This window comes from Hakea prostrata, chromosome 6, assembly GCF_041222555.1.
Source record: "Hakea prostrata isolate BN-2017 chromosome 6, UWA_Hpros_2, whole genome shotgun sequence".
NCBI classification, from domain to species: Eukaryota; Viridiplantae; Streptophyta; class Magnoliopsida; order Proteales; family Proteaceae; genus Hakea; species Hakea prostrata.
In genome coordinates, this window is record NC_142605.1 from 35798638 (window position 1) to 35826484 (window position 27847).

Consider the following 27847-nt stretch of genomic DNA (forward strand, 5'->3'; position numbering starts at 1 on the left):
AATATATAAAAAGATAGTGAATTATTGATTAATTTTTCAAAAGCTATGCGACTGTTCTTGAATAGAATAAAGATTAAATCACAAGGTGTAGTAAAAGTCAGTGACACCTAACCTTACCATTTCAAAACTTAGAACCAATGATCAAGTATTCAGTAATGTTGGATCACTTATGCTAATGTGAAGTCTTACATTTTGACTCATTCCTTGTGATTATTCAGACAAGAATTTCAGTACTTGTCATAGTTTTCAATAGAAAATTGAACGATACCTATTAAACTTTGGTATGACCTTATCCATTTACGTGAGAATTGAATGAGTCTCATCACTCATAACTACAGGAGGAATAAATCTTAGTGACCCCTAATAAAGATAGGATCATGAGACATAAATGTTGAAAATGACAAACAGAGATTTAATAATGGAGTGTTCAACGTTGCTAGGAGTTGGATATTTCGGTTTCCATCTTTTTCGTTATTTGTTAGATCACCTTTCCGTCGTGTGCTCACTTGAGGTTTCTCCATCAAATAATAATGGTGGGTGTACTTGCAAAAATTTAGAAAAATTATGAGTAAAAATCTAAGTGGTTTCTCTGTGAGCCGCACTCTCTAGTGCGTGGTTCAAGAGCGTCAGGGGAAAGTACATTGCTCTTCTATGACAGGGAGTTGATTTAGATTCATTTCATTAAATCAAAAAAAGATCTAATTATGCCCCTTGGATTGTAGCAAAATTGCATATCAAATATTATATGAAATAATTATTGCACTCTTATTTAAACTGTGTTAATTGACGACTAGGATTTGATGTATAAAGATCATTATACCATTTTTTTTTAAGTTCGAGACTTAATGTAAAAGTCCATTATATCATTAATTAAAATGGAGTATATGTAAAATTATTATTGTGCTCTCATTGCTGAGTCACTAATTAACTATGAGCACTAGAGCTAGTTCAATTTGGGGGAAATATGGCCAAAGTTCATTTTTAACCTATTGTCTACTAAGGGTAGAAAAGTAAATTAACTAAAAGTTAAATCAATACTAACCACTCGTCAGGATTATTTTAATTATTTAAAAAAAAATAAAAAGATGCCATTTTATCAGTTAACTGACAATACTTAATGGGAAGATTCTTGAGTGCAAACCGAAAAAAAGAAGATAATTATAAAAATAAATAAAATACAAGATTCGATAAATAATTTAAAAAATTATAGCAGATTTGATAAATAATTTAAAAAATATAGGAGATAAAGTTGTGATTTAAGTATATCATAGGGGTAATAGTAATTATTACAAAAAGGAAAAAAATATTGGAAAATTTTCAACGTCAGTCCCTAAAGTTATCCCCTAATATTAATGCATCCCCTGAGTTATTCCACTTATTAGATAGAACCCCCATTACTAACATAGCTGGCCTCAGTTAGTCTTTACTAGGGGTGTCAACGGTGCGGTTTGGAGCGGTTTCGGGCTGAAAACCCCCCAGCCCAAACACAGCCCATTTAAAAGATAACGGTTTCGGTGCGGTTTCGGTTTGGTGCGGTTTGGGTTCGGGTTGGTTAGCGGTTTGGGCTAACGGTTTGGGCTAAATTAAAAATTAATATTGAAACTTATTTTTATTTTTCCTCAACTCTTCACACAAAAAACTAAGATAGAGAGAGGAAGAAGACTCCAAGTAAATCTAGTGATGGCATTAGCTTGATGCCTTGATCCAAACACCCCCAACCCCAAAAAATAAAAAATTTAGATTCTTCTATCATGTGTAGGTCAACCTTATAATCTTCACCCAATGAAATTAGATTTATATGAAGGCTCAACTTAAAATTACTTGTGATAAGAAATAGATTTGCTAGAGAGTGGTAAAATGTGAAAGTAGCTGAATAGAGAAAGTAAAATTATAAAAGTGAAAATCCTTTACGAAACAGTGAAAGAAATTCTACAACTAAAAGTGAAACGGTAAGGATTAACCGATTAAGGAATTAAGGCATTAGGTTCTTTTTTGTTTTTGGTAGAAAACTAAGGCGGTAGGTTTCTAAAATTAAATGAAATAGCCAAATAGGATTTGCTACAGTTTTGGTAAAATTTAAAAATTAAAATAATGAAAATTTTGAAATTTAAAATTTAAATTCTCAAGAATATGAAACGTGGGGTGGGTTGAAGTTGAACAATGAGTTAATGCACCATAACCCTAAGGAATAAGGTTTTTTTTTTTTAAATTTTTTTATTTATTCAAACGGGTTAATGGGTTGGGGTTCGGGCCTACCGGTTGGGGCTAGCTAGGCCCAGCCCAAAACCGTTCGGGCTGAGGGTCTTCAGCCCAAACACAGCCCATTAAGGTTTGGTTCGGATCGGTTCGGGCTATAATGGACCGGTTCGGTCCGGTTTCAACGGTTCGGGTTGAAAATTGACACCCCTAGTCTTTACTTATGCATTTTCAATATTACCCAGCATCTTGAGTTTAAAGACATTATTCACGATGCATACCCCTGATTAGGAGAAAGTAATTGCTAACAATGGAGGGTAACAAGAAAACGAGATGGACATAAATTTTTGTTTAAGGTTATTTTTATTCTTTTAGAAATATTTAACTTACTTACTACATCATCACTTAACTGTGCTTTACGGAGAAGTGTTAATATATTTTTACCTTTTAGGGAGTCTAATTGATAAATTGAATAACTTAAGAGGTAACATTAATTTTAAAGCTAACTCGAGGGGTGTGAATTGAAAATTTTCCAAAAATATTTCCGTTTCTTTGGGAAGGAATCAATGGATGGGACCTTTTAACAAATCAATATTTTGAACTTCTGAAGATATAATACTTGTGGATAAGTTGTAGTTTGGCGTCCTTTTCTATTTTGATGATCTATATCTTAATGTGTGATTTTGTGGTGGGTTAGCATAAGGGTTAAAAGTCCAACCTCCGGATCAGCTCCCCCGACGGGTTCCTGACCACACAAAACAGTGGGGCCCAGGTGAAAAACACTTTTTGGAAAAAATAAAAAAAAAAACTTTTATTTCATCCGTGGGCCCCACTGTTTGTGTGGTCAGGAACCCGTCGGAGAGCACTCTGTGCTACCCCGACGGGGTGAGGATCCGAATTCCCAGCTTAGCAGGTGGAAAGAACCATCAAAAGATGGTGGAGCTGTCTTTGCCGGCCACCATGCAAATCAGTCATGTCTCTGAATCCTTTTCAACTCAAAAACAAAAATCTATGAATGCCCATGTCATTCTTATATCAGCAGAGCTGAAAATTCTGAAGACAAGGACTCGGATTTCCTTTACTGGATAAAGATATAGATAATATCTGTATCATTGTCCAATACAGTAACAGCCTTACTTTTCAGACATTCATTTATAAAAGAAAACTAAAAGCATATGCAGTACTTAACAAGATACATAGGTAGTGCCATACAAAAGGTGCAACTTCACTTGGGGCAAGGCAAGAAGGCACAATCTGCTTGTGAAAGTGTAACACAAATGACTTGCTATTCAAACTTCTAACTCCTTCAGTCTTTCCACTGTATAAAATTCTTCAATCTGCCACACTGTATATAAAGACTTGCTAGAATCCACAGTTTATGTCCCTCAGTGAATAAGCATCTTTTGAGGGATCACTTCAGTTGCTATGCTGTTTTTGTTGTTGTTCTCATGGTCACATAGAAGAAGGGAGGGGGATAGGTTCATGGTAGGGAAGGGAGAGATGACAACCTTTCCTCTGGCTCTCCCAGTTTCTAGATATTTGAAAGCTTCAATCACATTCAGAAAACTGTATGGGCTTGTGGGATCAATCAAAGCTTTTAGCTTTCCACTCTCTAGGAATGGTCTAAGCTTCTCTAAGTTGTCTCCACTAACAGTCAAGCTTGAATAGACTGCTCTGGGGTGTGATGGAGGCCATGTTATATCGATGATCGGTGCATTATCCTTAGCTACCACAAAAGAATTTTTGGTGTCCCCTGAAAACCAAAATGGGGTTTTGATCTAAAACAAGTCAATATATTAATCATATTACAAGTTCAATATAGTTGTAAAGAGAATCATAGACATACCAATGGTATCATAAAGGAAGTCGTATTTTTCCTGAATGTCTTCATATTTTGTCTTTGTATAGTCAATAACTATGTCAGCACCTAAGCTCTTCACAAACTCCACCTTTGGAGTGCTGCATGATGCTGCCACCAAAGAAGCACCATAAAGGTGTTTGGCCAATTGAACTGCCAAGGTTCCAACACCACCGGCTCCACCAACGATGAAAATCGTCTGTCCCTCTTTGAAACCAGCAGTTACGAAGCCTTCTATGGCAGTTTGAATTGCCAATGGCAGGCTTGCTGCCTCTTCAAATGACAGATTTGTGGGCTTCAGTGCAACCAATGACTCCTCCACAGTTATATACTGTGCCAGTGTACCTAGCTGCTTCAACTGTCCTTTCGCATTGAAATCCTGGATGTTGCCATAAACTTCATTGCCTATATCAAATTTTGTGACGCCATCACCTTTACCAACTACAACTCCAGCCATATCACAGCCAGGAATCACCTGCAACATCATACTAAGTGTTCCTCAGTCCTTGTGTCATTAGTTCTTTTAAGGCCTATAATGTTGAATTTTCATTTACCAAAAACTAGGAACTTGAGTTTAGACTTTCATTCTTTATATGCATGAGGCCTATAAAAACCTTAGGAAGCTCCAACAGAAACAATTGATGGAAGGGTCGGTTTTGGCACTGAAAAGTCTCCGGTCCCAACGAGATTCAGTTTAAAAACAAAAGGGGGGAGGGTAAGTTGAGGAAGGAAGTATAAAGAGAAACTCTAAACATAAGGCACTTATATCATTCTTTGGTCTCTCTAGTGCCTCACATCTCAGTCTGATCAGTTTTTTGGCAGAAGGCTTTTATGGATGAAAAGGTTCTTCACGAATAATTTGGTCCAAGACTCATTTAAGTCTTGTTTAGCTGACACAGGCAGAAAGGGAAGGCTAGTGAAGGAAGATCAAAATACAGTTAAATGGTACAAACCAGATTAGAGGTCAGCCAACCAACATAATCTGATTTATGTTTCTGTAAGTTTACAACTATAGCCTATGATGGATAAAACTTTCCCCCCTCTCGCTTGGCACACTCAACTAAGTGAAAGGTCGGCAACACTTACCGGGAATTCAGAGGAGAAGATGGATCTTTGACGCCTCTTGAAATCAATTGGATTCAAAGCAGCTGCATGAACATGGACAAGTAGTTGGTTATGCTGGGGAGTAGGGAGAGGGAAGTCTCCCATCTTGAGGACATCAAGAGGACCATATTCCTCATACAACCATGCCTTCTGCATCTTCATGTGTTTGTGATTGACAAAGTTCTCACTCATTCTTGCTTTAATAGGGATCCTAGAACTTGTCAAGTTCCATATCCCATGTAAATATCTCAATGGATAAGTATTTTCTGATAGACAAATTTAATCAGGAAAAAAAAAAGAGATAAATGGTTCGATAAATCTATTTGTTCATTTCTTTATTGGCTGAAGAGTTGTGCGGTTCAATTCATAGAAATACTAACTGCTAGATCACTATCTGTAAGAGAAAAATTCAGGTATAGACAATCATATTTAAGAACAACATCTGATGATCACAGAGAAGCATATTGATGGGATAGTATCAATCCAACATCCAACTTCACAGCATGAGTAGTTTTCCCTTATTCTGATTTTGGGCTATCCAGTAGGTGGCCAATTGAATGATCTTGTCTCATGTTTTGCTGTATGCGGATTAAATTTCATTGAATCTGAGATACCCTATCCAGACTGGAAGGAATAGATAACTAACCTCCAGCAATTTGATACTGATAGCCAACTAAGAGTCTTCACCGACACCAAAGATGCTTTTTGGGATCAAGTTTCAACTACAAGTCTTGGGGCTGTTATAGAAGTTTTGTGAATGCTCATAACGTAATATATATATATATATATATATATATAAACTGGTAGTTGGTGTGAAATGGCTCTGATTTCTTCAAATGAAATATGAATGGATAGTATGGAAAATCAAGAGACAACTCTTATTAATTGAAGGTTTTTCCTTTTTATGATCAAAGAGTGGTGCTTAAAAAGTTCTCCAAAAGATCCAGAGAAGCACACCTTACCACCATTGATTAAACCTAGATATTTTCCTTTTCACTTTTCACTTCCCAAGTCCTATGCTGTTTCAGAATTCTGCATTTGTATGTAATCCAGTCAATCCCCAAAGTTGTTTTGACATAATTTTTCCTTAAATTGAAGATAGTTAATATTTGGTTTCCATGCAATCCTATTCTGATTCAGCATCCTTCCACCAAATCTTGTACGGTTCAACCAAATTCATCAATCATTTTTCTTAGTACTTTCAATTTACCATGTGGCTAGCTGCTAACCTTCATCACTACTAATTTATAGGAAAAACAGAGCAATACAATTTCCTTAGTTCAAGGGTGTGCCCAGTGCATGAAGCTCCTACCACTGCAGTCTGGGGAGGGCGTAAACCCTAAAGAACTTCCGGTGACCCTTCTGAGGTAGATCAAACTACAGAATTCACTACATCAACCCTCACCCTCAAGAAATGAAGGAGCAAATCTGCAGATGACAAAGAAATCAAAAGGAAAATTTACAGATGAGAGTCAAATCCCTGAAAGATAACTTTCTGTCAAAACAAAAGGGATCTCTAAAGAACCAGCATCTCTCATCCATGAAAGTAGGGAAACTGCAACTGCAATTTTTTTCCCAGGTGAGGTCAAGAAACATCTGAACTTCATCCCAAGTCGAATGCTAAGAACTGTCACATTCAAATGTAATATCCAAGAGTCACTGATTCCAGATTTTCAGCTTCTGTCACAATTACTACTCATACTCAAGAGTCGCATACATGACCTATGCTGAAACAGATAGTCAAGTTTAAAAATAATGTTGTCGTTTTCAAGCAGGGTATCAGAATATCAATTGAAAGATTACCTACAATAAGAAATTAATTGATGGAGGATAAGAAATAGTGAAAGAAACATCCTTATAGTTTACAATACATGTTTTCTGATCCCAGCACCCCAATGTCTCTTCAGAGAGAAAAGTTTATTTTTTTTCCCCATCCTCTTTCTTTTAGTAAAATGAAAAATTCCAGTTAGATAAATTTGATTTGTATCATATCATTTTCTGTTTTTAACTACTTCAGGTTTTGAAAAGCTTTCAGATGTAGTCATCATATGAAAAACGATAGGGTTTGAGGAATTAGAATTGGATGACCTGCCCTGCTCTACATTCATGCGCCATACAACACTTATGCTGATTCTAGCTAGAGTGATTTACGGCAAATTTTAGGAATTAGTGATTCTTCAAAACTATTCTAGCCAAGTCATAAACTCATAATGGAGTCGAATTGGAATATCTTGAAAACTGTCCTATAGTAACTTTGATTCAACATCCAATGTCGTTTGCTTTATCAACTAATATTGTTCTCAACTAGGTATAAGGAACAATTAGGTATAAGGCAGAAATGATAAGGCTGAAGACAGTACTCTTTTCACATTATACATTACTCAAAATAATTAAAGGCATGAGAATGGCAACAGCCAGAACAACAGTCGGTAGTCGGCAGACACCAATATACATGCTCTTCCAGCAAGAGCATGAACAGAGACATTGAACCTGAAGGTAAGTTAGAAGCATGTTTTCAAGATGAGGCCAGATTCCTCATATTCCTTGGAATTGACAAAAACTCCGGAGAGAGTGTGAGCTACAGCATTGTTGATGGCTCTAAAAGCTTCAAGGTAGTCAGAAAACAATTGCTGCTGTCTTCAGTTTGAATCAACCTCCCATTTTGCAGCTGATCAAATTCCATGAGTTATACTCCGTAGGAGCAAAGAATGCAAATTTGAAGTGTAAGTGTAACCTAGGGTTGTAGCAGATATACCTGTGGCAGCCTTTTCCTCCAAAGAGCCCAGATCCCAGCATCTAAGACCAAGAATTTCAAAAGTCCTCTCAGCTTGGAGACATCTCCGCAGCGATACTTCAGTTGATGGCTCCGTTCATGTAATGCAGAGAGGAAAGAGGAAGACGATGGGCTGATAGGAACTGGTGTGACCATCCAAATCAGGACATTTTTTGGCATCTTCAGTCTTTACCACAACACTAACGTGAAGGGGAGTTGGTCACAGACACATGATAGGCCACAAAGCACTTTTCCCAGAGGAAAGCATTTAATTTCATAGAGGAGCTTGGTTCCAACTAAACTTTCACACTCTTTTGGGGGTGAATATGGCAACGAGAGGTCACTAGAATAGCAACCAGATTTCCACGAAATATATGACATTGCAGTGATCTCACAAAGACATAAAACAATGGAAATTCCGTAATTCTTCATGTAGGAGACATAACTTGTTGAAGTTGGTGAGAACGGTGCAATTCTACCATGATTTGTTGAGCTTCTTCCGATGATGTTCCCAAAATCTATAGTTGAAGAGTTCCTGGCTACACTCATGGGTTTGCTATTTGATAAATACCCAAGACTTTTTCTTGTTTCTTCCAATCAATCTGGTCAGCAGTAAGTTAATGGAAAATTCTCAAACTGCAAAAGAGATAGCTCCTCATCAACTTCATGTCTCATTGTCCACTAATTCTTTACCAATATTGTGCAAGTTCCCAATCACAGACATCTCAGTGTAAACTCCATCTAAAACCCATTTTATCTCTTCCATTGTGACTTCAGGCGACCCTTGCACTGAGAACACTTGAACTGCTCCATCAATTTCAATAGAACTACATCCAGGCACTGTCTTTTTAATTCCTCTCATTTTCAAAAAGCTCCTAAGTCTCTTCACATCATCATACCTATTGGCTTTTGCATATATGTCCAACAAAGTCATGTAAAAAGCATGGTTAAGAGGATCCAGCTTGATGAGATAATGAGCCACCTTTTCTCCCAAGTCTACATTCCCAAGCATTTGACATGCCCCAAGCAATGCTCCCCACACAAACACATCAGGTTCCATTGGCATAATGCTAATGAGATCCTCTGCTTCTTCAAAGCGTCCAGTTCGGCCAAGTGTATCAACCATGCAAGCATAATGGTGACCCTGTGGCTCAATGGAGTAAACTTGTCTCATCATGTTGAAATAGTGATAGCCTTTATCTACAAGACCAGAATGAGCACAAGCAGACAACAGAGCCACAAATGTCACTGGGTTTGGCTTTGTCCCCTGCATTCTCATCTCTTCAAAATGATTAAAGGCCTGTTCTGCAAGCCCATGAAAAGCAAAAACTGAAATGATAGCCGTCCATGCCAAGACATCCTTATTGGGCATATTTTTAAAGACCTCAACCGCTCTCTCCACACATCCACATTTTCCATACATATCAACAAGTGCAGTACCTATTACCATGTCAAACTCTAACCCGCTTCTTTCCAAATATCTGTGCACCCATTCCCCTTGATCCAGAGCACCAAGAGAAGCACACGCAGAAATCACACTAGCTATTGATATCTTGTCAGGCTTAACAGCTTCATCACTCAAAATCTGCATTTCATGGAAAAACTCCAGGGCATCTTTGGGTCGACCACCTTGAGCAAACCCAGTAATCATTGAGTTCCAAGTAATTACATTTTTCTTCTCCATCTTTCTGAACAAACCCAATGCCAAGTCAAGGGCCCCGCTTCTCAAGCACCCAATGATAATTGAATTCCAAGAAGCAATATCCCTCCTCGACATTTCGTTGAACAGACACTGTGCAGAATCCAAAAACCCGCATGTTGCATACAGATTAATCATTGAGTTTTGAATAAATAGGTCATTACTAAATCCCATATTTATGACGTGAGCGTATACACTTCGGCCCAGGTTGGAACCCAGGTGGGTAGTGCATTCCTTGAGTAGGAAGGTGAAAGTCTGGTTGCCGGGTCTGATGCCATCAATAAGCATTTGCTTGTACAAGGGGATGGATTGGTATGAAGACGTTTGGTGGTACTTCTTGGCGTCAGTTTTGGAAGCATAGGCTCTGATCATGGTATTGTATAAGAAAAAGTCTGGGTAGTCAACGCTCTTGAAGACATGAGCGGCGTAATTGAAAGAACCGAATTGGGAGAAGGCGCAGAAGAAGATGAGTCGATCGAGGAGGATAGAGTGATCATGTCTGAGCAAACTGGGCGAAGTTATGATTTGGGCATGGATTTGTTTGAGCTCTCTCATGTTTTTGCATTGTTCGATTAATCGACAGAGTTCGTTCTTTAGATTGAACCGTTGCAACCGTTGCAGTTCAATCTTCCCTTGCATTTGGTACTCTTTTTTTTTCTCCAGTCAAATGAACGGACAGCTGTTGTGTATCCTACTCCATTTTGGGAACAAGAAATCACGGTTGGGCCACGCGAGTCCCAGTTTAGATAGGCTTGGGCTTGGGCTCAACTTATTGTGTTCACGGAATGGGCTTGGGCTTCCTGGGCTAAATCCTAACATTAGCATTTCTTGTTGGGTTCGGGGCTCGAAAATTTATAACGCCGGCCGGCCAAACCGATTCCACTAACAGCTTTGGAACTTGGAAGTTGGAAGTACCTGACTGGACTGTTACCGGTTCATTTTTAAAAACCAAAAGAACAAACCGTTCATAATTCTGAAAGAACAGAAGAACATCAGAAACATTCTTTAAAATCATACAAAATGAGATTTAAAACATCAGAAACCTTCTTTACAAAATGAGGTTTAAAACAATTCATGCAAGATATTTGTTTTATTCTTTTCTTCTGTTTTAGTTTTCGGTTAAAATACGCAATGGTTGCTATTTGATTCGTGTCACTTGGATTTGGGTTCACATCCTCTACAATTCTCACTTCCTACAATTTCCTGTAATTCCTATCTAGGATTGTGACACGTGGTAATTAATCAGACAAAGGCCATAATTAGAATCCAACTAAGAATTGAACCTAATAAATCTCTAAAATTAAGATTGGAGAGATAAAATTAGAAGAAAATTTTGAATTTATTGAAAATTTAGGATTTTATTTTATTTATTTATTTGGATTAATAGCTTATAATATACTGGGATGGGAATGAGAATATTAATGCCGCGGATTGGGTGTGAACCCAAAACATGGTTAGACCTTTAATCGCTTTACTAACCCACCATTGGCAATTTAAGAATTTATTAGATTCAATTTTAGTTGGGATCTAATCATAACCCTTACATAATTAACTGCCACATCACAAAATAAAATTTATAGGGAATTGTAGAAGGTAGAATTGTAAACGATGTGAACCCACGTCCTAAAAGATTTAGGTCAATTGCGACTTGGAATTACCCACTGCCAGACTTTTACAAAAGAACAGACCGTGTGTCATCGACTTGTATCCTGAAAGAACAGAAAAAAGACAGAAACGTTCTATAAGAACGTTACAGAACGAGCTTCAAAACAACCCACGCAAGCAAGACATTTGCTTTATTTCTTTCTTCTGTTTCGGTTTTTGGTTAAAATACGCTAGGAAACTTACGAAACGCTGCTATCAGACTCACCGGACCTTTGCCGCAGTCTTGATTCGATCGTTATTAGGTGTTCTACGAAGATCGCAAATCAGAAATCACAGTCGAGCAAAAGTTCATTCCGTTATGGAGTCAATACAACACTAGTAACATAAATCTTGTAATGATTTCATGTTTTTCAATTTGTTCCTGAAAATTCTCCAACATAATTCAATTCTAATCATCTGCGTGCCTTACAGGGATGAGTTTTCTGAAAGGACTTGTTGATTCTCTTGGCGGTATCTTCTCTGGTCTTAGTCCTGGTGATGAACCAACAAACTCAGCGACCACTGCGAAGGATAGGAATAGGAGCATGGAAGGCGTTGCTGAACCTTCTGTTTCAAACGAAAGGATAGCTTATAAGCTGAAGGGTTATTTTGATTTGGCCAAAGAAGAGATCGCCAAGGCCGTTCGGGCAGAAGAGTGGGGTTTGGTCGACGATGCCATTCTGCACTATAGAAATGCCCAACGAATTTTACTGGAAGCCAAGTCCACCAGAGCACCTTCCTATATATCTTCAAGGCAAAGCTTTGGAACAAACCATAACCTCTTTCATATGATTATTAGTGTCGTCCTCCTTTCTTCTAGTTTTAGCTATTATTATTATTTTGTTAATCAGTCTCTGTTATTGTTTATAGCAGTGAACAAGAGAAGGTGAAGTCTTACCATCAAAAGATATCAAAATGGCAGGGGCAAGTTTCTGACAGACTACAAGTTTTAGATCGGCGGGCAGGTTTAAATCTTATGCCTCATAATGTTATCCTCCTTTTTGTTCTTCTTAATTTTTTCACCAGGAAATGACTGTATTTCGTTTTGTTGGCTTTTTTCTCTTCCTTCCCTTGGATTTTGTTCCAGTTGGCGTGACAACGAGCAAGGTATGGCTAATGTGACTGAATTGTAAGTGTATATACATCTTCAGTAGTGCATGTAGCTCCGGAAACTATACACCAAAAAACACTATCTTTTTTCCCCCTCTCTCTCCTCTCTTTTTTGGATGAATGAAAAGCTATCTATCTTGTTTGTGGGTTGTTTGAGGATTTTAGATATAGATATGTAAAAAATTTATTTATGGCACAGTGGCGTATCACTAGCAACTTCTCCTAAACATAATATGGTAACATGCTCCTAGATATTGTTTACAGTTATTGAAAGTGTTTTATATTATTACTGCAAAACATGAGAATCTATGCATCACTTAAAAATGCCATGATATCCATTGTTGCTCCCGAATTGACATCCCAAACCCCAAAACAGAAAAAAGAAAAGATAAGGTTCTGTTCTCTGTTGGAATTTCAAAGGCCCTACTAGGAATTGAAGGATTAAAAAAAGTGGTTTTCATCTAATTTTAGCTCATCTCAACATAATTCTTTTAGTTGTCACCTTGCTGCGAAATGCTGCATTTGTTCTTAGCATTTAAGAAACTCTGTGGACATTTCTTGAGAATTGCAGTGAATGGTCAGTGCGCTAAGGATTTGGATGTGATTTGATCTCATCTTACTTCAACTCATTATTCCTTATGCAATGAACCTTTGATTGGCGACACAAAACGGAGTTTTCTATTCCACCTTACTGAAGTCTACATATGCTAGCTGATACACACCATGCTTCTCTCAGACTTTCTTATTGATGTATACTGTAGGGGTTGATGGTCTGTATCCTGCTGGTTATGGTGATGGTCTCTTTTCTTTTCTTCCATTGTATAAATCGATGAACGAAGATATATACACTGACTTCTTCATTATTCGAGTATATCTTATCCATTGGTTCTTCAAATCAATTGGGGGTTCTCTATCCATTCATGTTCAGGCTGTCTTACCCAGTTGATGATAATTCTAACTTTATTATCCGTGTCCTTGTTGGCAAGCTTCTCCAGTGGCTTTCATTCTTCTTTTATACTTCAAACTTTGGTGGGAGCCATTGCTGTGTCCCACAAGTGATGACCATGCTAACACAGACTGATCCGCTATTGTTGTAATGACCCATGCGAGATTGTTGATGGCTTGACGCTGCCTATGGTTTTATTATTATGGTGCTTTTCCCTCTACTGCAGGCGGGGGGGGGGTGCCTAATAGAGCCACTTGGTGATCCACTTGACCAGAGAGAGATAGGAGAATACTTTGAGACTTGTATGATCTATTGCTTGAGAACATATAAGTTGGGTATCTATGAAGTCCTATTTCATTGGATTAATATTGGGGAAGGAGGAGACATATATGAGAGAAAATTACGGAGCACAGAAGGTTGGAGCCATATGAGAAAGATGGAATTATAAAGTAGGTTTCCTACTTGTATGGGAGGGAGAGACAGAAGAGGGAAGGGGAGAGAATATAGGGGAATAAGATAGAATATGAAGGTTTCATTTTGGGCAGGGGTTTGGAGAAACACATAAAGGGAGAGGACCTTTACCTGCTAATAATAATGCGACACATTTCAATTACCCAATGGGTTTTCTTTGAATAAAAGAAAAATCAAGAGAAGTTGTTGCAGCTACCCACCCATATGGGTTAGTTTTTATTTGTTTGAGAATGAAAATACCAATTTATTTCTGAATTTGACTAAAGGAGGGATAATTATGGATCACATAGCCAGATTTTCTATATACCTTAAGAATGAATTATTGTTACCACATTTATGTCAACATAATGATGAACTATCAGAATATTTTCAAGCTTAGTTCTCTATATCAAGAAATGAAGTTGCTATATTTTCTAACCAACTTAGGAAGGAAAAGATGTAATATAATCTCTATTTCTGGTGGAGTCTTGTCATGAATGGCCTTCCAGACTTGGAAAATGTTTGTGAGACATGTTTAAACTGCGTCTCGATGCTAATACTTACACTGCTAAATGCCTATACTACTACATAGGGTTTCTCCCCCCACCCTCGGGTACTTCTGATCATTTTCTGTACTTAACTTTGATCTGTCTTTCTTCTAAAGGCTACTTTGCTGCCAACCAATTCATCAACAGCATCCAGTAGTCGGAAAGATTTATTAAGAAAGACTTCCTTCTCCAATAGGAACAGTTTAGTATCAAAGAACCAAACAAATAATGTTGGAAGCTCGAAACCCATTCAAGAACCCAGTGGTGGCTATGATGCAAAATTGGTCGAAATGATAAATAATGTGATAGTGGATAGAAGTCCTTCTGTTAAATGGGCAGACATTGGTAAGAGAGTATATTTATAATCTCTTACTTAAACTCTATTTCTATTTGTATATTATTATAAACTTAAGGAATCAATTTCATGGCAGCTGGTCTTGAGAAAGCAAAGCAAACTTTGATGGAAATGGTTATCTTACCAACTAAGAGAAGTGACCTGTTCACTGGTCTACGAAAGCCAGCTAGAGGTGATTCTTCACAAATCTTTCACCTTCAAATGAATTTCTGTTTTGATAAATGGGATACTATGGTTGTGTTCCAATGAAGTTCTATCATAGCACCATTATTCAATCTGTTAACAAAAACAGTTCTGTACATTATTCTTAGGGCTTCTTCTCTTTGGTCCACCTGGCAATGGGAAGACGATGCTTGCTAAAGCTGTTGCTTCAGAGTCAGAGGCAACATTTTTCAGTGTGTCTGCCTCCTCTCTTACATCAAAGTGGGTAAGCCCCTCCTTTATATATATTTCTCTCTTGCATTTAACCATGTTAGAATTTTAATCCTCCATTTTTTCTTTTAACAACTTTAGCCAGTAAATTTAACTGATCTTTGAGTGCTGAAACAGGTGGGAGAGGCAGAAAAGCTTGTCCGCACTCTTTTTATGGTAGCTGCCTCCAGGCAACCATCCGTAATTTTCATTGATGAAGTATACAGTTGACTCTATGAACTCCCTTTTGCTATCATCTTTGCTATTTCCCAGTATAGATATTTTCCATGCATTATCATTAAGTACAAAACATAGATGTGCTTCTGTGCTTTTTTTCAATACTATTAATGTTTTGGACTACTGCTAGTGTCAGGGATGCTCTTTTACTCATCTATCATAGTTGTCTTGTGCTTATATTACTTCCCTGGAAGTAGTTGACATGATTTAGCTATTCTCTCTGTCCTATGTTTTCTTGATTTTGTCTCAAGAAGTATTCTTCTGTGTCTTTTACAGATTGATAGTATCATGTCGACAAGGTTGGCTAATGAGAATGACTCGAGTAGACGGTTGAAGTCAGAGTTCTTAGTCCAGTTTGATGGGGTTACCTCTAATCCTGATGAATTAGTAATTGTTATTGGTAAGTTAATTTCTTATAATCCTTGGATACGCCTGTATATACAAATTTTAGTTTTTCTTTTCTGTGCATGTGTTGGCATCTGTACATGTTGACAGATGAGGTGGTAGATGTTAAGAGTGTGTGGTTTTCAAGTTTTGGTCCGTGCTACAACCATGCAGTCCTTTTTAACCTCAAAAAGCTGAGACTTTGGTTATTTTGAGTCCCAAAAGGGATTGACCACCCTGAGTGTTCATTCAAGTAATGTGATTGAAAAAGTTGTCGCACGGCCAAGGTGATGCAAGGTGATCCAAGGCGGAGGGGATGGTAAAAAATCCACCAAGAAGGTGAACAAGTCATTCTCCTAGGTGGCCAATGCAGCGAAGCTGACCAAGGTGCCGGGATGCTTATGTGATGTCTTGATGACTATTACTTGGATGTAATAGTGTAGTTATTTATTTGTTTATTTATTGGGTGTGGATGTGGGGGCCAGTTAAATAATCCAGTCTGTATAATGCCTCAAACAAAAGATTACCTTGGTGAGATGATGACTGAATACAGAGAGGAGATTGAAGTAGGCCAATAAAATCTGAAAAACAGAAGCGTGGATAAACTTTAAGATTTTTGCAGAAAGTAGTCCCAAGTCCCAACTAAACTTCAATATCCCTCTCTCTCTCTCTCTCTCTCTATCTCTATCTCTATCTCTCTCTTTTAGATACCCAAGAATAATGGGGCTGAGCTTCATGGAGTGAGTGAACCCGATTCTAGGGTTTCTAAGAGAATTCCGATTTAGCCCCTTGACTCCGCATGGGGAATAATATGGGTTTGGGATTTGTGGACCGGCGGGGCGGTGCGGTTGAGAGGAAGGAAATAGGGTTCTAAATAGAATGGGTTGGAGAAGGGACATTATGATGGATATGGTTTGAAAAGTTTACGGAAAACTTTGGAGGGAAAACAGTTCAATACATGGGGTGGGATGGAATAAGGTTTTGAACAACTTGGGCAGTCTTTCTTCCCTTTCTTTTGTTTTTTTCTTCTTTCTTTCTTTTTCCTTTCCTTTTTTTCTCTCTTTTTTTTTTTTGGGTTTGCCACAAGTCCGAGAAGAGGTGGGAAGGGGGCCGCTAGGTTTGAGGGAGGAGGGAAGGGTTCTACAGTGATTGCAGGGGTGGGGAAGGGCTTTTGGAAGGTTCACTGAGGGTGGGGAGGGGCTGCAATGGACAGGGACTGGTTCTTGGCGTTGCGCAAGAAGGGGGAAGGAAAGGGAAGGCTGAAATGGGGCTGGGGGAGGGTCTGTTGATTCCGAAATAGTATGGGATTAATGTTGCAGGGTTGGGGAGGGGATTTACTCACTGGTTTGCAGAAAATTCTTGACAGATGCTTGCTGGAATTGTTGATTGGCTGCTGTAGTGTTGCTGGGCTGTTTGCTGGATCGCAGGGAAGAGGGAGAGAATTGCGAGAACTAAACAACAGCAAGGTCCTACCCAAATAGGACCCTGCTGCACCTTCCTTGGCTGCAATATCATTAATTCTTATTCATCCGGACTTAAGAATTACAATGACCAATGAGTCTTATCTATAGCCTTCACAAGAATAATCTAGACTAATTATAAATCCATATTAGATCAGGATCCCCTTACCTAAGTGAAACACGGCCACTAATAAAGACTATTCCAATAGAAAAACATACTCCTAAAAGATAGGAACTCTTCTTGTAAAAAGAGTCTTATCTTAACTAATGAAATCAACTCAATTGCAACTTAAATAGGAAATTTAAAATGGAATGGGACTCTGCTAGTAAAGCTAGAATCTGGAATTAGATTCCTATGGTGGAATAAGGCCTAAAATGCCTGAAATACCTCTGTACCAGGGTTCAGCCAGCTTGCCTTGGTGGGCCTTGGGGCCTATTTGAGGTTTTGTCCTGGGGGGTCAATTTGTGTTTGCTTAAGGAGGGAGAAGCAACGAAGAGTCTAAGCCCCAGGTAACAACAATGAGCTTGTTCCTTGGGGAAAACTTAGAGCTGACATCCTTGCAGATGGCCTTCCAAATCTGCTAAAAAGAATGGGATTTAGAGGTCCATCTACAAAGGTTATGCTCCAGCTTAGAGCTGACTCCATCCACTCGTTGATGGATCTGCAAATATAATATTGTGGTTGTGCCCCTTTCTAGTTATAAATTGCATGGCTCTATAAAATGTAGAAATATTTAGTCATCAAATAACATGTGACATGCATGGTGTGAAGAAAAGTTTGGACCGTTGCTACTGTTCTGCAACCCCCGACCCCACACGAACTGATGGAAAAAAAACACACACACACATACACACAAAAAGAAGAAGCATACCAGGCAAATATTTTTTTAGCAGGTTAATTTGTTTATGGCCTTCTAATCAAAACATAGATGGAGAGGTAGATGATATGAGTTCTTGCACATCAATTTTTATGGAGTCCTGGAGATAATATCCAGCTTACTCAAAAGACAAAATTTGGAAACCTGAACTTGATTATGTAAAAGTTGGATTTCCACTGTTCTCTTTGGTGGATGGTTTTGCTTTATTTATTATTATGTTGATCAATGCTAAATACCTTGAAAATTTTAGTGTTCATATATGACAATGTGAATTCAGCCCAGGTTTTCTTTTAATATGGTAATGCAGGTGCAACTAATAAACCACAAGAATTGGACGATGCAGTTCTAAGGAGACTGGTTAGTTTGCAGCCACATAATGCTACCTCAGAACTTTTTAGGAGCTTTTACTTTCAAGGTTTCTTCTGAAGTAATTTTCTGAATGTCATTTGTTTAGTTTCATATTCTTTTTGGGTTTAATGTGTCTAATTACCAAATGGAACTGCTTCAATTACAGCTACAAGAGGGTGGGGTGGGGGTGGGAGGGGGGGGGGGAAGGGGAAGAGAGTGGGGCCTTATGGCACAAATGTGAAATGGGAGTGATGCTGTTAAGATTTTTCAAAAGGGTTAATTGGACCCCGGAAGACTTTATTTTGGCCTGCGGTTGGGTTCTGTAGGCTATAAGGCTTCTTATTTTTAGGTTTATTGGTGTAACGCAGGCCTGTTAGGTCGGATAACATTAGGGATTGTATGGTAACATTAAAAAGGAATGGTTCCTCTGTTTTCCCTCATTCTTATAACAGAAACTACCCAAAACTTGTATTGGGGATATGGTCTGTTTTTATGTTTTTCCTCCTGCCCCCCACCCCCACCCAAAAAAAAAGGGGGGAAAAGAAGAAGAAGAAAGAAGCACAGTTTTTAGCCCTATTAAATTCTGCCAAGAAAAAGCATTTCTTGTTGAAAAGCAGCTAAACATGAGGTGCATTTAAGTTAGAAGGGGCATTATCGTCTTTTTACTTCTAAAGCATAGGATCTAACTCTCCTCTCTTTTACAAATAGAACTGAACAAGAAAACAAAAAGCAGCTGCTGCCATCAACAATGGATATGCAGCTTTTCCTTCCTCAAATTTCTGGCATTCTCATGTTGAATTGTATCATACTTCATCATAGAAACTATTCTATAATCCGGCAGCAGCAAGTTAATGTAGTACTGTATTTGATTGATCAAAACAGTAGCCAAATAGGACCTTTCACAGGGAATCAGTTTCAGATTTGATGGACTTAAGGTGAAACAGAGTTTAGATGGAAAAGAGGGTTGAAACTAGAATGGTATTATAAGGATAATAGCATATAACGAAATGGGCTGAATAGATCTTCAAATAGGGGCAGAACTATAATGAAGAAAGTGACAATAACAATGTAACATGTAACACCCGGGCTTCACACCGCAAGGTGGATCGATTGGATCGAATATCAACCTACCTTGATCAACCACAAGGGTTCTCCAAAGAGGAGGAATGCTAGCAAGCAATTTGATTTCAATTCATGAGTTGTCTCTTCACCTCTTACATAAGTTTCTTTATATAACATTCTAAAGAGACATAAACACTAATGGTAACATCCAACCACTAGTTAACACCACTTACCTATTAATAACTCAACTACTACCTACCTCTTTGACAAAGGAAAACTCCTTCGACAATGAGTTCTTTTATTTTCAAATCGCAACCCTTTTTATTAACTTTTTAAAATCTAGACTTGGACTTAGTTCAAAGTAGTGGGCTGATATTCTCCCACTAAAGTAATCCAAGCCCATGAAACTATGGGCTCATTTTATCCCACTACAATAGTCCTAGCCCATGCAAGCCATGGGCTGTTTTGGATCATATCCTTAGGCTTTGATGGGCTTGACCATTGGGCTTTTCTCTTTTTGTATAAGCTGCCAATTCTGCATCAAAGGTGTTTTGCCTCAGTAGTTGGTTTTGGTTTTGCTTTTACATCTTCAATGTTCTCTTCTGACTTATTGAACATTTGCTTGGATGTTATTCCTGTGTTAATTTGTTATGTCTCTTTTTCTTTGAGATACATTAGCTTCCTCAATCAATCTACAAAGAATCTTTGGTAAACCCCACTGCTGTCCCATGCTTGACCAAATCTGGAAGAAAATCCAACATTGGAAGGGAAGACTCCTATCTTTAGCAGGTAGGATAGTCCTCATCGGATTAGCCCTCCAATTGTCCTGCCTACTATCTTTACTGGTGTGGTATCTTTTCTCTTCCTAAAGCCACAATTCATGCCATGAAGTCCCCTCTTTTGTGTGTTCCTTTGGAAAGGTTAAGAAATTTCTAGATTCCTCCATCCCATCAGTTGGGCCTCTGTTAGCCTGCCCAAATCGGAAGGTGGCCTTGGCTACCGCAGCAATTGTGACTTTAAGTATGCCAGTCTCTTGAAACTCATTGGGAAAATTGCCTTATAGGCTTCAAGCGTGACTTATATGGGTGAATTGGGTATATTCCCACTTGTTGTGTAATGGTTCCATTTGGACGGTCTTCCTCCCCCCAATACCTCGTGGGTTTGGAGAAAGCTTCTCCTCCTTTGTCCCCTTGAGCTCCCCGCCATCTCCACCCAAAGTTGTCGATGGAGCTGCCACTCACTTTTGGTTGGACCCGTGACACCCTATAGGTATCCTCTACTTTGTTTTTTATCCCTGCCAGGTCTTTGCCTCCCATATCCCCAAGCTTACCCTTCTTTCGGAGTTCATCTCAAATAATTCTTCGTCCTCCCTACCCCCTTACCTCCAAGTCCAACCTCCCCCCCCCCCCAAACCTCCTCCAATCACGACTGTACTACCTGGTTACCCTCCCCCAATGCTCCTTCTCCATCTACTTGGTGTGGAACCTTGTCTGCACCTCCCACCCTTCAGTTTTCTGGCATCCCTTGGTCTAGTTTAAGAGCCACATCCCCAGACATGCCCTAACCGTTTGGAGAGCCTTTAACCTTTGCCTCCCCACTCATTCATTCCTCAACCATAGACACCTCAATGTTAATCCCCACTGTATCCTTTGTTTGATCAGCCCCAAAGACATTGACCAACTTTTCTTTTCTTGCTCTGTCTCACGCTCCTTGTGGTTGAGCTATTACCTCCATTTGGCCATGCTCTTGATGGAGGCACTTCTATTTGTGACTGGGTGGGTAGATTGGTGTTCAATGCCTTGATTTCTCACTTATGGTGGGAGTGGAACCCTACGAGATGGACCTCCAACTCGAGACCTCTCTTGACTTGATTTGAAAAGCCATTTGCTTTGAGGTCCTCGCTCGTCTTCAGTCCCTCCCTCATCCCCTATTATGGGTATCCCAAAGAACAGGATTATTGTTGTTTCCTGGGGTCTTGGCTCCTCTTTTTGGCGACTAGTAGGTTGTAAATCACCCCCTCCCCCCTTGTACATTCTTTATCTTCCCTTGGGGGCTTTGGTTAATGGACTCATTTATTCATCCAAAAATTTTAAAAAACCCTTCAAGCAGCCAGAAGTCAGTGACGGGTGTTTAGAACAAAGAACAGAGCCCTTTTTTTTCTTTCTTGATTATCTCAATTTGATGAATGTTCTTCAATCTCTTCCTAGAGACTAGAGTTGATGATCAATTATTCAATCTTCCAAGGATTAAATCTTTTGAGAATCTTCCAATTCAAGATGAGAAATCAACATCAAAAACCAAAATAAAAATCTTGCACTCCAATCGCTAATTCCAAAAAACTCCAGAATTGGTTTCATAATTACTAGGGGAAGGAAGATTGGAAAAAGGTAATAAGAATTTGTTAAAACTACAAATCCAAAAGGATATTGCAGGATGGTTCTTACATGTAAAGTACCACATTTATTATCCGAGGCATCAGATGAGTCCTGGAGACTGATTCAGATATTCCTTCTTTTGATGACTTTGAAGTGCCTCATTGTGAAAGATGTTTTTTAGTTGAAATTCGTCTTTTCATGTCCAATTTGTATTTTGATTTGTCCTTCTGTATTATTTTGATTAAACTGTTCTGGTTTTACATATTGTGTTTTGTTCTAAGTTTGTGTCCATACTCTACAGATAGTCTGCCACCATACAACAGTCCCATACTATTTATTCAGTCATTCGTTGTCAGTGTTATGTTTGTGTAAGGAATGATATAAAATAAGATATTACAATATTTCAGTCTTTTGTTGAGATCTTATGATTTTTTTAATCCATTATCTTGAAGATCCTAATTATATAATGACATGTAATTTTTGGGTTCTTAAACCAGGTTAAGAGAATATATATACCTTTACCAGATGAAAATGTTAGGAGGCTTCTTCTGAAAAACATACTCAAAGGTCGAGATTTTTCTTTACCAGGTAAGAGTTGTCACATACATTGATTAATTTTCAAAGCAGTACTTGATGGATTGTTAATATTCTGAGATTCACATGTGAAGTATCATGCATTATAAAGAGAAAAGTTCCATTTTCTTGATGGACTATTGATGGGACTGTTTTCCAGATTATGGGACAGAGTTGTCAGTTGTCACATACATTGATTGGTTCAAAGTAGTACGCTATAGATAATATCAGTATTCCAAACTTCCCGTATGGAAGTACCATGCATTAAGAATATGTGATTCAAATCCTGGAAAATCTGACGAAGGTGGGAATGTCGAAAGCCCCATCTCAAGTTCATTCATGACTTAGTTGCCTTGCAAAAGCAAACGATGAGCATTTTAGTCCTCTCTTAGAGGGCTCAGTGTTAATGTATTACTAATGCAACTTCAGGTTGTGGACACCTGAGGTTGGGTTGTTGCTCTGGGCTCACTAACTTGAGAAAACCTCAAATAGAAGGATTTATGGGAATTTTATAATTTTTGGAGTAGCTCTTGTGGGAGAGGCAAACAGTAATAGTGACAGAATAGTGAATAAATTTATAGAGGATGGACTCCTATGGAATTCCAGTGTAAAACAAAGAAAAAGAAGGAAAAGTAGCAGAAACAAAAGGAAGAAGAACTTGGAATAAATGAAAGAAGATTAGAGGAAATCAGATGTGTGAGAAAAAATGATGAGCAGTGGAGCAAGTCAGCAAGTAAGTGGAAAGCACCAGTAAAACCAGTCACTTGGTTCATGCAACAAGAACAAAAAAATTAAACAATACTCGTTCAACTCTGTAATCGATGGATACTCTGCCTCTATGTAAATAACTAAAAACTAATGCCTGGCCTTACATGAACTAAAATAGACCTTGAAACTAATTCAATATTCTACTATAGAGACAGCAGCTTATTGTAATAAATGAAAACTCCTTCCCCACCACTGATGAATCTAACACCAGCTGCAGACCTAATTCTCTGTTGTCTAGCTCTCCAAAATGGCTCAAACTGGTTAGCCATGAAAGTGCAACTGCATTGATTACTCTCAATAATTATGAATTGATGGTGTGAACAGTAAACATCCAGAGCATTTAGTAGGATGCCTCACCGTTTGAAATTATATTGTCACTTATTGTTGGTTTGAGAGCTCTATTAACCTGTTGATGGGGAAGAAAAGTCTAGAGAAATAGATAAAAATAAGAAAAAAGTTAACAGCAGTAGAAAGGAGAGGCAGCTTTATTCTGTTTTCTTTTTCCATTGTCATATGGGACTTCCCGATCAGTAGTCTCATTTTATTTTTGATAATTATTTAGTCTTAAAGCCCTCTTTTGGTTGTAGATGTTTTGTCTGGCAGAGATTGTTCCTCTAATATAAAGGTATATAAAACAAATTATACAGAGAGCAGTAATAATGCTTTGTTGGTTGTATTTAATACAGAGAACACCCTTAAATATGATACACATGACTCTAGCTGCTAATATCTTCCATCTTAAATATCTGTGATGAGCAAGAGTGCATGCAAAATTATGGTCATCACGTGTCAAAAACCATTTCCTGAAATAAAAGTGACAAGTAGGTTATGATAGGATAAGTGAATAGGTTGAGCAAGATCCCTTTTTTCTTTCCGGCCGCCCCCGCAGGGGGGGTGAGAATAGAATCTGTCTGTTAGTACTTTATGTTTGTGTCTTTCTGTTACAGGTGGAGATTTGGAAAGGCTTGTAAAGGAAACAGAAGGTAAATACTTCCCCCATCCACCAAAATCTTGAAATATTCTCCATCTTGTCAAACTCAGGATTCTCATTCCAAATATGTAGGATATTCCGGAAGTGATCTACGAGCATTGTGTGAAGAAGCTGCAATGATGCCTATTAGAGAACTTGGTCCAAGCATTCTCACTGTCAAGGCTAATCAGGTAGTTCCTGATATTTGAAACCCCCCCACCCCCAAAAAAAAAAAGGGTAGTTCATGATAAACTCTGAATCTGCACTTGCGTGAAAGCATCAAATTTAGCTTGGTAAAATGATTGATTATGAAATATTTATGCGTTGACTAGATACTGTGTTTTATTACATGCTCTGGATAGATTGTGTTGTATACATTATACTATTAGAGAAAGGCTGTCAGTGTATATTTTGTCATTTATAATCATTACTGCTGGAACTATTTCTTTCTTTTCCTGCAAAAAGGAGGATCTTTTTCTATACTGGTCCGGTGCTACATTATACAAAATGGTCATTACCGTGTTATTTGTTGTTTCTGAATTGTTTTCTATTTGGTCGACTTACTGGCAAGGATATGGTTCAAAGGATGTTCTTTTTCTGATAAAAAGATACAACTAAGCTCTTCTTTAACCCAAATAAATTGGGTTCCTACATGGGATCCTTTCCCTCCAATCAGTTCTATTCGAAACTATAGTTGTTATGAGACCTAAGCTTTGCAAGTCTTCCTTACCACACCATAATTATTTTAGACCTACCCTTGGCTACTTCAATCTGGACCGTACTAAGGCTTCTTTTGCATGCTCATTTTCACAGCTTACCATGTATAGGAACTAGTCTAAATTAGCTCTAATGCATTCCTTACTTTATCCTTGTTTTGTTTTACCACTCATCTATCTTGACTTCCTCTTCTAAGCAACTCTAAATTTATTTTAAATTGTTTCTCGCTGCCCAGCATTCAGTTCCATGCACTATTGGTATTTGAATCACTGTGCTATCAAAATTTTCTTACAGTTTTAGAGGTATTCTAGTACTATTCCAGGCATACCTCTCTCGTTCATACTATTTTTATTCTTTTGTGGTTTTTAGTCCTCTATTTTGCCTTCATTTATGGTTGAGCTTGTGTCTTAATTTCATTTATGGTATCTGTCTCTCATTACTTTTTTACCACCTCCATCAGTTCTATTGTTTCTAAAGTTACATGTCATATACTCCTTATATTTATCTCCATAATTTTAACTTGGCATATCTCTGCTTTTGTTTCATCCACCAAAACAATATCATCAGCAAAAAATATAGACAGTAGATCTGATATTTGTGTCTATAATCAATACATCTATGATAAGTGCTCACAAATATTTGTTGGAACCTGAACCTTTGATGTAATCAACTTATCATGCCCCCTTTCCTAACCACCCCGCCCCCTTTCTACTGTTCCTTTTTCCAGAATTTTTGCATTAATCACCAAACCGTTCTACATAGCTTTAATCTTGTCCACATTTTTTCTTGTGAGTGTCTTTGGTTTGTACATATGGTTAAAAGTTGGCATGCAAAATAAGTTCTCATCTTCCTTGTTTCATCCGATGCAATTTTCTGCTGTGATTCTGATTCAACTATTACCAACTTCTTGTGCTTCTTGGCTTATGCTTTATGCTGCAAAACATTAAATGCTAAAATGTCCTCTTTGCTCACATTTCTTCGTTCTAGATTCCGTAAGCATCTATCACTAGGATAACTTCCGATACACTATGAAGTATTAATGTTTTTGCTAATTGTATGAAATCTGGACCATAATCTGGCAACTGCATGACCGAAGGAGGTAAACTTGTCATTAAGCTATAGAGTGAACTGCTGCATATTCCATGTTTTCAAATGATCCAGGTTCCTCAATTGATGGTTAAATATTTCACATATTGATCACATTTAAATGATTGTTGATGTGTTTTCTACGTGTTTTACCAGGTACGACCGCTAAGGTACAATGATTTTCAGAAAGCAATGACAGTCATTAGACCTAGCCTACAGAAAAGCAAGTGGGAAGAGCTCGAAGAATGGAATCGAGAGTTCGGGTCTAATTAAAATACTGTCATAGTTCAAGATTATTTCACTCAAAAAGATTGGTGTTCAGAAGTGTAGCATAATCAACAAAGTTGCCTCACATGATAACTTTATGCTCCATTTTAAAGCTAGCAGGTTTTTCTTCATCTGTCTTGGGAATTAACTGATGGAGAGAAACAAGAATCCCTGTGTATGGTTCCATCGTGTAAATGTGTTTCATGAATGTTCGACAAATTTTGAATTCTTCTGTATGTCCAGTTGTTTATAGAACAGTCCAGTTCTCACATAGTTGCAGATGATGCCGATTGCTACTATTTACATTGGCTCTGGGAACCTTGAACCCCATATTTTGCGAGGAAATGTAACAGAATACTAGAGATCCACTCAGATACATTGCATTGCAGTTAATTTTGGGTTGGGACCTTAACTAACAGGCACAGAGGGAAGAACAGTAACTGGGTCAACTGAGGTATCACACCGGTCAGGTGTGAACATTCATTTCTGGCCTGAGGTGTATTTTACCTTACCTTCAGGCTTCTGGGAATTGGAGAGGGTTTGAGTCCCGAATACCGGTATAGAGGAAGTTGAATATATTTTTGGACACTAGACATCTTGCACTTCCAGTTTGTGTGTTGTTACCAAGGTTTAAAGTGTTTTCATCAAGTATCGTATAGGTTAGGTGATTTTAAGAGACGTATCGTCTTGTATTGAGTATTGTATCGAAGATAGTTTGGCAATTTCAAGACATGAGGGAAGAAAGAGAGGTAAGAGTTCACTTGATGGGGGAATAACTTTTACGAGGAAGTAAGAATAAATAGAGAAAAAGTACAGAGGAAAGAGAGATAATCAACCTAACCCACAGTAAAATACTACTGATCGGTTACAGGCACTGGATTAAGCTCTCTAGATCAACCCTTTGTTAACACTTCTAAACTGGTTTAAGGAGTCCACCTAAGAGGAAATCTTACATGAACCCAATTCAGGTACCCAACCCTTTTGAAGATTATTGCTTAAATCAAAATTTCAGAAGAAGCTTCTGTGGTCTGCTTTAAGTCAAATTAGTGTTGTATAGGGGTAGTGTTTAATTAAAAGATCCATGATTTGTAGTTCTGCAGAACATCCAAAATAGTTGAGACTTCAGATTCTTTGAAATAATCCATATTTTACTTTCAGTAGGTGGTTGGGGTCTGTTCATCTCTGCTCGCTTGTGGGTGCCTATTCCTATCGGGGAAGATATAAAACTTGTGCCATATTCCAATTGGTTTTCATACTTGTAAGTTATCTAAATCTGTCTTGTTACACAAGTTCATAGATGAACTAATGTTCCAACTTTGCAGGGATTGGTAGGGTTGGGACTAATAACTCATTTGTCTCTTCTCAAGCCTCATGGTTGTGGCAAAATAGGGTTTCTATGTGAATCTCATTTATCAGTGGAGTTTACGATGTTCTTCTTGTCAATATACCTGATTGCCTTAAAAAATATCCATCGATTATCGGATCAAATTCGGATAGAGGATTTTCTTATTGGATTCAAATTCGGATAAGGGTGTATCCCAGCCAATGGGTTGTTTTCCGATTTCCTGTTGTTCAGCGTGAATCTTTGGAATGAAATCTATAAATTCATCATAAAAAAACATTTATGG

At 38.1% G+C, this 27847-nt stretch overlaps 2 protein-coding genes and 1 pseudogene across 4 annotated transcripts; 1 reads left to right on the forward strand and 2 right to left on the reverse strand.

The window, feature by feature from the left end:
• Nucleotides 1-3347: 3347 nt before the first annotated feature.
• Nucleotides 3348-5342, reverse strand: LOC149013692 (2-methylene-furan-3-one reductase-like). The gene is made up of 3 exons (XM_089160027.1): nucleotides 5141-5342; nucleotides 4043-4529; nucleotides 3348-3949 (listed from the first exon to the last, which is right to left on the reverse strand). The coding sequence occupies exons 1-3, from the start codon at nucleotides 5318-5320 to the stop codon at nucleotides 3582-3584; spliced, it is 1035 nt and encodes a 344-aa protein (XP_089016153.1). The 5' UTR covers nucleotides 5321-5342; the 3' UTR covers nucleotides 3348-3581.
• A 1992-nt stretch (nucleotides 5343-7334) lies between these two features.
• Nucleotides 7335-10297, reverse strand: LOC149013693 (pentatricopeptide repeat-containing protein At5g66520 pseudogene; annotated as a pseudogene). Its single transcript, XR_016174010.1, has 2 exons — nucleotides 7914-10297; nucleotides 7335-7826 (listed from the first exon to the last, which is right to left on the reverse strand). The product of XR_016174010.1 is annotated as a pentatricopeptide repeat-containing protein At5g66520 pseudogene (transcript).
• Nucleotides 10298-11356: 1059 nt separating this feature from the next.
• Nucleotides 11357-27320, forward strand: LOC149013694 (AAA-type ATPase family protein). 2 transcript variants are annotated; one of them, XM_089157861.1, is made up of 14 exons: nucleotides 11357-11627; nucleotides 11707-12028; nucleotides 12145-12239; nucleotides 12362-12381; nucleotides 14445-14673; nucleotides 14760-14855; nucleotides 14995-15110; nucleotides 15233-15313; nucleotides 15608-15731; nucleotides 18361-18410; nucleotides 22336-22426; nucleotides 24127-24162; nucleotides 24243-24340; nucleotides 26109-27320. In XM_089157861.1, the coding sequence occupies exons 2-14, from the start codon at nucleotides 11709-11711 to the stop codon at nucleotides 26223-26225; spliced, it is 1473 nt and encodes a 490-aa protein (XP_089013987.1). In that variant the 5' UTR covers nucleotides 11357-11627; nucleotides 11707-11708; the 3' UTR covers nucleotides 26226-27320. The 2 variants fall into 2 exon arrangements, with proteins under 2 accessions (XP_089013987.1, XP_089013988.1); XM_089157862.1 differs by having other exon boundaries at nucleotides 11360-11627; nucleotides 12148-12239; nucleotides 26109-27317.
• Nucleotides 27321-27847: the final 527 nt, after the last annotated feature.